The sequence below is a fragment of the Cariama cristata genome, unplaced genomic scaffold (assembly GCF_000690535.1).
Source record: "Cariama cristata isolate BGI_N322 unplaced genomic scaffold, ASM69053v1 scaffold34762, whole genome shotgun sequence".
NCBI lineage: Eukaryota > Metazoa > Chordata > Aves > Cariamiformes > Cariamidae > Cariama > Cariama cristata.
Genome location: NW_009603894.1, coordinates 1 through 12,228, shown reverse-complemented (window position 1 = coordinate 12,228; position 12,228 = coordinate 1). Strand labels below are relative to the sequence as shown.

Genomic DNA, 12,228 nt, shown 5'->3' with positions numbered 1-12,228 from the left:
GAGAAGCTGGCGTGGTGATCCGCCCCCGCCAGGGTGTACTCCAGCCAGTCGGAGACACCCACCTCTTCTTTTCCGACTGCTTTCTTTTCGGGACCTTTGTCTCCAGGGGGAAGCAAGAGGAAGCCAAAAGTACCAGAGAGGAAGTCGTCGCTGCAGCAGCCGCTCTCGAAAGATGGCACCGCCTCAGTGAGCAAAGACCTCGAACTTCCGATTATACCTCCTACTCACCTCGACCTAAGTGCTCTTCACAACGTCTTGAGCAAGCCCTTCGCTCACAGGCACCAGCTGCATGCCTTCAGCCACAGCAAGCAGAGCGCGGTTGGGGAAGCCCTGCATCCCAGCCCTCCCTCCGCCCTCGCCATCACGCCCTCCGTTCTCAAGTCTGTCCACCTCCGGGCAGTCAACAAGCCTGAAGGAGGGAAACAGAAAGGCAACACCCCAGACCTGCTCTGCATACAGGAGACCGCCTTGATGGCGACCGATGTTTCTCTAGGCAAAATGAGGCCACTCTTAGCTAAGAAACCAGTGTCACGCCAGTACTCCACGGAGGAGGCCATAATGTCGTACATTGACGCTTCCCCAGCAGAAGCAGGCCCCGGAAAGCCACCTTTAGAGAAAAGCTCCTCTTTCAGCGGGCAGAACAGCTGCGAGCGAGAAGCTGTAACTTCAGCAAGCGTGGGTCTGGTTGAAATAAAATCCGAGAAGGACCAAACGCACCCGGCCACTGAGTGCTTGCCGGAAAGCGCTCTGAATCAGATGTATGCCATCTCCGTGGATGGGTTTCAGAAGGGCTCAGCTGTCCTTACAGGTGATGACATGGCAAAGAAACCTGGCCAGGGAGTAGAAACAGAGCGCGACCTTCAGCAAGTGCAGGCTCAGCCAGAGCCCTCCGTGGACAGTGATGGGATGCTGGAAGCTGGGCCTGTGGACGAAAGCCCAGATCAGGCTGAGGGAGCGGCTGTCAGCGATCAGCTTAAGCACCAACCCGATGTAAGCCACCATGTGCCTGGGAATATCAGCTATGAAGCAGAGATGGCAGTGGTGAATTCACTTGGTGAAGTGAGTGGCAAGCAGGAAAACAATATCGCATCAGGTATCCCAACCAAAAGTGCCTCTGATGACAGCAGGGCAGACGAGACGGCGGGCGGTGTGGACGAGCCTTCGCTGAAAGGTCAGTTTTGAACTCCTTTGGCATTGCACCCAATCACGCGGCTTTGGACGTGACTGGTAGCAGAGTCAAAAAGCGGGCTGGAGCTGCAAATCAGCTTGCCTCTGTAGGTTTAAGCACAGAGCCCCCCATATCTGTTAGCTGGCCAGCCAACCCAAAGCTATGTTATGCTTTTTCACTGTATTCAGAGCATATTTCTCTGATATTTATTTCCTCCCCTTGTGCTGTATTTCAGCTGAAAAGAGAAAAGGGAGGAGCACTAACTCTGGATACAGAGGAGTCTTATTATCACAGCTGTACAGTAAACGGGAGATCCCAGTTTCGGTCCCTAGCAGTGCCCCCTTTATGGGCTCCAACATGCAACGTACACGATGTTTAGATTAGAGGATAAAGCCTGGTGGTATTGGCCCCTCGGTCGTGAACCAAGCTGGTGCCTCGCATTAACAGTGCTGTTGCAAAGTGCGGTGGGGTCTGACTCACGGCGTGGCCTCTTTCCTTGTTTAAGAGTCTTCTCCAAGCGACGAGTCCATCATGTCTCCACTGAGCGAGGAGTCGCAGGCTGACGCTGAGGACGTCTTTGTATCTCCAAACAAACCCCGTACTACCGAGGATCTGTTTGCAGTCATTCACAGGTGATCTAACCTTGCGGCAATGGGAAATGGTAACATGCAGCCTTGCTGAGTTGCCCGCTAACGATAGCTGCAGGGTGGTTATTCCATGGTTAAGTCTTGTCCTGAAACTACCTTCTTTAGTCTATTGAGTTTAGTTTTCTAAAAGGCAGCTTTTAAAAGATGTTTTATTACAGTCTGGTGTGCACTCTGAGTATCTTCATGGCATGTGTAGGACACTTGACAGATAACAGCATCAGGCCGTTCTCTCTAACATACATGTCTCCAAAGAAAACTACCCACCGTGGTTCCTGCCTTCTGCCCACCAGCTCTACTCTGGTGAGCGAGTCGTTGTAGTGAGAATGATGAGAAGATATCTCTTAAATTTTAGACTATTTTGTATTCAGCTGAAATTTGCGATCACAACTGAAATTATACATTTCTGATATTGAATACGTTACGCTGAGTATTATTATTACCTAAGACTCTGTGTGCACTATGATCTTTATAAAGAACTGGTTGTGCATACACTGTTTTGGAAGAGCTGGGCAATGTTGAGAGGGACTCTGTGGCTCAGTGCCTCATTCATTGCACAAGAGCTATCACGGCTTAAAGTGCCATCAGTCACTGCTAGCCTCCAATATTTGACACAGGGACTACGAGAACTCTAGCTAATATGAAAGCATGGTCAATCTGTGAAACTCCAGACCAGCATTAAGTGTTATTCTACAAAGATAATATATAAAAGAGTGTTCCTTTGTGGTTTTACAGATCAAAAAGGAAAGTTCTCGGGAGAAAAGATTCTGGAGACCTTTCTGTAAGGAACAGATTGCGAGCTTCGTCTGGGACTAGCAGCCAGGCCCCTGCCAGCAACACGCTGCCCGCCAGCAACGTGCCACCAGCCGGCAGCACGGGCACTCCCATTAGCAGTCAGAGGTCACCTGGGCTCATATACAGGTATGCCAAAAAGTCCAACACATCCAATGAGGAGTTTAAACTACTGCTCCTTAAAAAGGGCAGTCGATCCGATTCCAGCTACAGGATGTCCGCCACGGAAATTCTGAAAAGTCCTATTTTGCCCAAGTCTCCCGGAGAGCTGACGACAGATGCTCCACAAAGCCTGGAGGAGTCTCCCCCTGCGACAAGCCCTGACGCATTGTCTCCGCTCTCCCCCTGCTCCCCCAGGGTCAATGCGGAAGGATTCTCCTCCAAGAGCTTTCCCATGTCAGCATCTTCGAGAGTGGGGCGTTCGCGGGCGCCTCCGGCAGCCAGCAGCAGCCGGTACAGTGTGCGCTGCAGGCTGTACAACACACCGATGCAGGCCATCTCCGAAGGGGAGACGGAGAATTCAGATGGCAGCCCCCATGACGATCGGTCTTCTCAGAGCTCAACATAGGCTGCGCGGGCACCAAGGCCAGGCTGCCAACGCCACTTGGGCTCTGTAAGGATGTGAATATAAGAGGCCAATGCTGTAGCAGTCAAAAAAAAAAAAAAAAATTGCAGGGCAATATCGATGCTTAAATGTGTTTGTGTTTGTAAGACACTGGGGAAACAGAGGACTACAGCTGTAGCTATTTATTACGTCACATTTTGTAAAAGGAGGAAGATACGCTATGTCCTGTTTTCTTCTGGCTTCATTTGGTTTATCCCACTCTCATTTCCATTGTTATTGTAGATTTCAAGGCTATACACTTTCCACAGAGTTAAAAGTGACTTCGTGGTTTTTTTTTTCCAGAAGCTGCCCATCTAGAAACAAATCTCTCACTGTAGTGCTTCCCTAGGGAGAAAAAAAAAGAAAATGCTCTTGAGGATTGGTATTTTTCTACACTAAAATGAGCTGAAACAAAATTTAGAAGAAATTAACAAAACATATGTAAATACCATATTTTTATAAAAATTTGTAAATAGAATTATCAAAAAGTGGACATGGCAAATGATTTACTGCATAACAACTTTGTTTATAGAAGACAAAAGAAGTCAAATGTAATAACTGTATTCTGTGAATACCATTTTCATATCAAACATAAAAAATTTACATGGCCACCGATAACCACTTTCAGTGCGACAAGCCTGAAGGACGACATTGAGCGGTGGGGAGGAGAAATTCTCCGCCTTATCTAAGGAAATGGAAAGGCTGACTGCGATGGGATTAAAGTAACCATTTGTCTTTCTAAGGCAGCTCCAAAGAAGCTAACTGGAAAGCGCAGCTGGGAGGGTTACCGTGAGGATCGGTGGGGAAGGCGAGCATGCTTCCGACAGAACAATGTCGTGTCTGATGCAAAGCCCCAAAGGGTCCCAGCCCACAGCCTCCCCTGGGCCTTTATTCTTGCAGGGATCGCTTCAGAGAGGATAGATGTGAGAAGAAAAAGTACTTAACTTTCATATTCCTATTAGGCTATTGGGATACATAACATGGTCATAACCTGGTTAATTATAGTGTTTAAACACGGTTAGTTTCTGGTTCATAAAGGAAACAAATAAATTATAAGCATGCAAGAAGCGCTTTCGATTTATCAGTAAATATCCGCGATGAGTTTTCAGTGAAGCTTTCTCTTTGTGCTGATGAGATTCATGCTACCTAAATATTTACAAAAATGACACTGTGAAAACATAGGTGGGAAATAGGTATGTGTATGCATTATTTATATTCATTGCTGAGCTGGGAAGGGGAAAGCTCTGGTTCATTGTGCCAGCCACGTACAGTTGGGATCTTGTCTGGGTTTACCAGAAATGCAGAACAGGGTGGGGGACTGGGGTGGGGTGGGAAAGGAGACAAATCAAAGCAGCTGCTTTGATACAAATGAAGGCAGGGAAATAAAAGCTGAATTACTTGAAGTTACTTGAATTTTCTCGTCTTAAAACTGCAAGAACGCGTACTTTTAAAACTTAACCTGTGAGTCGCTTTATACTTTTAATTTTTAAACAGAATAAAACCAATAGGCCTGATTCTCCTTTGGGCCACCACGGTTTCCATCGATGTAGGCCCGTCTGTGCTACTCGGAGAACAAGGGCCTCTTTGTCCACAATTGATGCAGTTGGTGTTGGTTGCCGTAGGATATGGTTTGGAATAGAGGAAAGGTTAATGCAGAGAAAATAGTGTGAGGAGGAATGTGGTGTGCAGTAGGACAGGTCAAGTAGGGTGGTAGAAAGAGCGTACTTTGGTACTAAAGAAATCAACTAAAAGCTGGCTTTAAGCATAAGTAAATGATAGGGAAGCGGGATGTGTGAAATCATTTTTTACCGTTTTTTTTTTGCTATTAATCATGTAATGCATAAAGATGAGAGTTTTTAAAAGCAGGCAGAGCGTGTTTTAAAGAGGAAGGTTCTACCTAAAACTGTTACAATTTTAAAGAGTCTGAGCAAGTCAGAATGGTTTAACAAATCCTGAATATTATTACCCATAAGGTTCACGTCTGATTTCGTCTAGCACTTACCACAAGAAATATATTATTCAGGGTTTCCTACCATCCTCCTGTGTAGCCTGGTTGCATTCGCTGTGCAAGGTAGAGTTGCTGTGCATGTGGTACGTGTGTTGGGAAGAGGGGTGGTCCGTCAGCTGAAGGACTGCAAAATCGGGAAGTCTAAATAATCTAGAAGTCTAAAATAGTTTTCAAAAAGGTAATGGGAGCAAGGTTTTGGAAACAAAAGGCTAATGACATTAGTAGCTTAGTTAAGAAAATAAGTCTGAACACAAGTGAAGTGAATGAGAATGTTTTAAGAGGAAACATTTAGCATATAACAAGCCACTTTCTGAGGAACATGAGTAAAGGAAGTTTAGATACTGCGCAGAAAATCCTTAGTTTGTCATCTTCAGTAATTTTCCTTTAAAATTTTACCAGGAGCGCTTTTACAATGTGTTTAATAGTCCTGAGTTAAACAGTCATTCAAAACTGTAAAGAGAATACAGCCGAATTGACTTAGATGATAACACTTTTTATTACCAATCAATAATTTCATAGAGACCATAAATAAATATATATACACTAAAAAAACTTTTTTGACCAGAACGGTGAGGCAATGCTTCACGTACTAAACAGCCAGAGAACAATCCCATTAAAATATAGTCTGTCTTCTTTTGTTTAATTTCCTAGTTTATATTTAGCAGATTGAAACCCCAATAAAGCAAGATTCTAAATCCACCATCAAGAAAAGAGTTCGTAACAAACGTGGGAGGCAGAGGAAGACGGATGGCAGGGACCCCTGTAGTGTTGCAGGCGTGCCATGAAGGCACGAGAGGATAAGCTGTAGAGCCAAGGGGACATCACTCACAGCTTGAGACAGGGTATAGCAAATGCATCAGGTAACCGCCGAACCGTCGTGTCAACCTACTGTTCCATTGTTTGCACTGATGTTGTGGAAATGATTTCTGAAGTTATACAGCTGTGTCTTCTGAAAAATAATATTCCCCCTCCTTTTTTTTTTTTTTTTTTTTGTGGCAGCATAGAGGACATGGAATAGTTGTAGCAAATAAAGCATATGTTTGCTTTTGCCAAAGGTCAGTGATTGAGTGCATTTGCTGCAATGGTGGCAGATAGAGAAATACTGTAGGTTATGACTTAAAGAATTTAAAAAAAAAAAAAATTAAGAAGGTTACAGTGTAACTATTTTGGTACTAGCACCAGTTCATGCTGGCAGAAAAGACAATGGTTTATGGACTTGCATCCATTTTGTATTTTTGTAATATTTGTAAATATGAACTTTTTAAATTGTTGCAAAGATTGTTTCTTTTGTAAAATGTTTTCAAAGTTTACATTAAATCCAAGCCTTTGTATATTTTAGAGCTGTGCAACACTTTAAGTCTTGTATTTATTTTTAGTAAAAACGGTGACAGTTTCATTGTGAACCCCTCTCAAAAAATGTGTCGGAAAAGTTTGATTACCTAGAAAGTGTGTATAGAAACTGCAAATAAACGTGACTGCAATTAAACCTCACCTTCTCTTTACTTTATTGTCCTGAGGTGTGAAATCTGATCTACAGGCATGCTATTTCCAAAGGTAAGTTGCAGCGCATTACACATTTCAAACCATTTAATCATATTTTCTCTTCAACTTAATTTTTTTTATAAACTGAGTAAGGGGAAATCTGTATCCAAACTGTCATTGACTTTAAGTGGAATTTTTCCCACAAGTACAATTTTGCCAGAATATAAAGACTGCTGAATTTGCCCCATGTCTTTTACAGCTAAGAGAAAGGAAGCTGGGATCAAAAATAGTGGAAAGACCGCTACTTTATCTTCAGCTGGAGAACAAAATAAATTGCAACACTTCAGACCCAAGGCACAGAGAATCCAGTGACTGAACCTTACCAGATAAAGCAAGTCATGGGCAAAAAGCAGGCCATAAATTATAAACACAAACTTAGAAGTGCAAATGCTATTTTATTTTAAAATGGTTTGGTTATCAGGAGGTTGAGAAGTCAGGACATGGAAGCTAAGTGTTTAAATGACAGCCTCTGCGTGTCTCTTCGAAAATTGCATATATGCAGGAAAAGGGATGGGGAAGGCGTGCATCGTGAAACTTTGGATTCAGCTGTCATTTTATCAGTAGCTTTGCAACACTGTGCATGGTATTTAAAAAATGCGTATGGAAAAAAAAACCTGAAATGCGCGGGTCTGGTGCCTTAGAGCATACAGAAAAAATCAGCTTTGGGGAATGCTGCTGGGCTATCTGCAATCATGATTTGCAAGGATATGAGGATTGCCCCGATGGCTGTGGTCTCAGAGTAGTCTCCAAGTGGGAATCAGTTTGCGTAACATTTGTTTTAACCAGATGGTCAAGTAGTTAATGATTATGTAGATAATTTCCTGTTTTATTGTGTGCCTTTGCCAATCCAGAAATACAGATAAGCAAGATCTGTAGGAAGAGCTTAGCCTGTAGAGGCTGAAAATAGATGTAGAGCCTGTAGAGATGAAAACCACAAGCTGGTTTTCATTTGCCTGCTGTACACCTGTATATTTTTTTCATGCTCAGTGGAAGAGAAGATTAAACATTAGACTACATAAAATATACCCAGGGCTTTGTTATATATACAAGGTGACATCATCGTAACATATGTGAAGTCAGTGACTTTTCTAAGTCTTTGTAAAATCCAGGCTTCGGTATGTACCTTTGGGTATGTGTACATGGCATACACTCATCAGGCGCATCCAGTGACAACAGAAACTCCATACTGTAAGTAGTTTCACTGAGTATACAAGCTTTTCTCAGGTTGTACTATCCTGCTTCTCAGCAAAGCATCCCACCATGCTGTGTAGCTGTATATAAGGAATGTATATAACCATGCACTGGAGGAGTTATGGGTTTGGAGGATTTTTTTGGAGGATAATAAAGCACATGGGTGCTTTAAACTTAGATGCCACATTGAAAATTTTGGCACCTTCTCCCCAGCGTGGATTTCAGCCCCCACCCAACAAATCTTCTTATATACTCTTTCTATACACACTTCCTATACTGTTCACAGAGACTTGGCAACTCAGGCCACACACGCAACCTCGAACCAGTGAGTGGGAAGCACGCCTTAATCTCCATTTCTTGCTGGAGCTTTTATCGGAAATGGAGAGGCATCGATCCACAACAGAAATCCCATTTCGGAGAAGGGACTGGCGCAGACGTTCATTGCAAGTACCGAGCGTTAGTGCCTGCTCTCGGGAGCGCTGCTGGTCACGTCTGTCTGCTGCTCTGCGTAACACGGATATGGTCTGGGAAGCAAGGGATGCCTCCCCAGATACAGGTCTGATTGCAGCCACCCATCTTCCCCTGGCACCCGGCCCTTCACCCTGCCCAGCGTGGCCCCGCACAGCCGGCGGCAGGGCAGAGGGCACGCTCCCCAGGCAGCTCCAGACAGCCCCCCCGGCAGCGCAGCACCTGGGATTTTGTTACAAACCAGCGGGTTTGTAACCATCGGGCTGGCCCAAAGGGCGGCAAGGGGCAGGACTGACGTAATGTCACGGCTCTCACCTCAGCCTGGGAGAGGGCCAGGCTCCTCAGTGAGGGATGCTCCCGTTACCACACCTGCGAGATGAGGCCTGCGGAAGGACCAGGTGTGCGGACACAGGCCAACGGCCCCTCAGGCCCCGGCATCCCGGGGCTAGGCACGATGTGGGGGGGCACGCAGGGAATGCTGAAGGCAAGGGAGGGGGCCTGGGCTGGGCAGCTAAGGGGCAAGAGAAGGAAATGGGGTTTGGCACCTTTGTTTGGATGTGGGGACTCGCCAGGCCCTGGGGCAAGCGTCTGTCCTGGGAAGAGGGCAGCTGGCTGCAATCCTAGTACTGATTTCTACCCACACTTCTACAGGCATTTACTGGACAGGCTTTGTTTTCCATAAACCTATTTTTGGTTGCATTAATTATATTTCCCTCCTTTAGTTCTCTGTTTGGTGACAGAAGCATGTATTAACTATTCTGATAGTTTCCTGGGATTAAAGTCAGGCTGACAGGTTTTTAATTACCCAGCTTGTCCCGTTTGTATTTTTAACTACTGGCACATTAGCATTTTCCTGAAATTTTTCTAGCACCCAGTTCTTATTGGTCATAAGAATCCTTCCATCGATTCTCCTGAATTCTTGAATGCAAGTTATCCAGCTCTGCTGACTGAAGAGGTCTCTCTCTAATTACTTCAGTATGAACAGAAGAGGTTTCACATCATACCATCCATACTGCGCAAAGAGAAAACTGAGGAAATGTATTCATAAGGAATCCATATCCTCCAACATAGGCTCAAGGTCAGGACAACAGGTAAGCAGCTAAATACAGGCTTTCCTACTAGATTCACTTGCATTGCCAGTTAAACTTCCCCAGAGTTGGAAAATCAGAAAATCACTCTGAATGTTAAGAGAAATTTATCCTATAACAGATGTCAGCACTCTCACTGAAGTTTACTGGTTTCTTAGAAGATAAATTAAAAAGATGTGCAAAACAGTGATGGCAGTGACAGCGTCATAGATAGGAGTGGTAGCTTTCGTGCACTTTCACTCTAAATAGGTAGCTGTCAAATTTTATTTTTCGTTATTTTTAAACAGAAGAGTATCAAGCTCTCACACGAATACTTCTCACTATTGCCATTTCACAAAAAGGCTGCAAACCATAAGCTATTCCTGTGAGGAAACAACTGCCCCTACATGTGCCTTTTTAGTTCACTGGCATCTTCAGCTAGGGTGAGAGGAGAGGCAGGAACCGCTCCCTTAGTCCCAAAAGAATAACAAAGGCCAAGGAAACGCCATTTCTTGATCAACTCATAGGTTAATTCAGACTGTTAGTATTACAGCACCATTCTCCATATCTAGCAGTGAGGTACTAACGAGACAGAAAAATAAGCCTTTTTGCTAATGGCACCTGAACAAATAAGAGAAGCCTTGCCCTCTAATAACGGTTTTGCAATAGTTTTGATTTAACCTTAGGCTGCTTTCTTTTTATATCACTCAAAAACCAGGCATCTACAAAATAAGCAATCATCTAATGAGTCTCCTGTGGAAATTCACACTATGGTTTTCACTAGGACAGAGAAAATTAAGTAACATGACTGAACCTGTGGCTTGGCCAGCTGTAAATGAGTCATATTAAATCAAGGTTGGGTTGCTTAGTTCTATTACAAGCCTCCAAAGCTGAAAAAAATAAATCATCAGATAATAACATTTTTATGAGTAAAGGACATTCAAAATCTGTAGGAACATGGCATTCAGTTCCTAAGTGGTCAAGTTTATTTATATATTTAAAAGGCTGGCACAGGACTATTACATTATTACTAGTATTTAGTGTTCATACTTTAATGTTCTCCTTTTAAAAAGTACCTCCTTTTGGTATTCATTAAAGGCTTACTATGCAGCAGCCAGACACCCCTGACATAGTTTCTTCAGTATGGGTAATGAAAACAAATAGGTTTATGACCATTTAAGAATGGCAGAGCCTCAAAAATGAATCCTCTAGATTGGGCTTCACACTTTCACTCTTTTCTTGGATTTGGTAGATAATTTAAGAGCTGACCCAAACCAAAGTGAATGAAATGTAGACCATACCCTCTAAGTAGTGATGCCAAACCATATTATCCTAATATTGTGAACCATTTCTGTGCACTTCACTTTGCCAAGCCAGCTGAACCATCAAACAAATCCTGGTAATGTAAATTTGAGTTGTAATTTCTGTTACTTTCCTCAACTCAATGCACAAAACAAGTTTGGGGATCTATGAAGACCAGTGTGTAACTGGAGTCAGTCCACAACTTCACTTGTCATTTGAAATGTCCAACACTACAAAATACCAAGTTTCAAACCCGAAATGAAGACATTACAGAAACAGATAAAAGCAGGTAAACTTAGATTTTTATTTTATTGGATCCAATAACCGTGAGTAGCAGGAAAGACGGCCAACAAATTAATTTCAGGAAATTTCCTGTTGAAACTGATCCCCAAAAAAGAAATTCTTTGTAGATCAGGTTTTCTCACTCCTTCTGAAACCATGATTCTGCATTCAAATGCATTAACTATTAGCTGACTCCTTTCTCTGTAACAACCTCCCGCCTACCTCCCCTTCCTTCAGTTTTCTTTTCAAATCTATCCTGACTTCTAGATGATTAGTTAAAGTCACTGAAACAATATTTGTAGAAGTATAGATGGATGCCTACCACTTTCTATCTTCAAGACAAAACTGTCTAAACCAGCATGCTGTAACTCAGAACAGAGGTGTTATGGCCTCTAGTGTATCAGAGTATTCCTTTTAATTTAGCTTCACTTCCTAAAGATCGTACTCCTCTTAGCCCTACTTTAAATATCTTCCTTCTCTTTGCTCCTCCAAATACCACTGCCCCACAAGACTATGGAAATCAGATATCCAACAAACTTTTTCAACCCGTTTCCCTTTCAAACATCATTTCTTTACCCTTGCCTTGAGTACTTCCTTCCCACTGTCAGCAGTGTCCCCTATCCCTCCCACCGGTACTTTACTTCTTTGTGTCTCGGTACCCCACTCAGCCTCTGTGGCCTCCCAAGACCTACCTGTTCCCACATCATTCTTTTCGGGGACTGCTTGCTTCCTTACATACAAAATGTTGCCCTATCATAAAAAAGTTCCTCTCTTTCTGCAGAAAAAAATAAAGGGAAGATAAAAGCTGACTTTGAATACAGCATTGTTGGCTGGGCTCCTATTACTCAGCTCCTATTACTCATCCCATACATGGGAAAGCGAAACTCTTAGGTTACTCAATGCTCTTTCAGCCCAGTACTTTAACTGGAAAGCATCAGAGAATTCTAATGTGTTTTGGAGAAGAAACTTGTGCAAGGAACTGGATGTACGGCACTGATTCAGTTCAAGATGGGTTTGTAGATGCTGGCCTTCCACCTTGCTATCTGTGTCAAAGAGAGAAAAGGCTTTTAAAACCTGCTAAAGGTCAGAAAATGATGAAGGAAGCATTGACTCAGTCTGCCCAGTAGTTGGCCCTGGATCCCAGTCTGCCCAGTTGCTGG

General features: G+C 43.5%; 1 protein-coding gene across 1 annotated transcript in view; it reads left to right on the top strand.

Annotated features, from left to right (window-relative positions):
• The window catches only part of NHS (Nance-Horan syndrome (congenital cataracts and dental anomalies)), a gene marked incomplete at its 5' end in the record, with an annotated part of 23,639 nt that extends 20,467 nt beyond the window's left edge, over positions 1-3,172 (top strand). Inside the window, 3 exons of the mRNA XM_009695376.1 lie at positions 20-1,171; positions 1,674-1,800; positions 2,548-3,172. Coding sequence (XP_009693678.1) covers positions 20-1,171; positions 1,674-1,800; positions 2,548-3,172 — 1,904 coding nt within the window. The remainder of the gene's footprint in view (positions 1-19; positions 1,172-1,673; positions 1,801-2,547) is intronic.
• Positions 3,173-12,228: the final 9,056 nt, after the last annotated feature.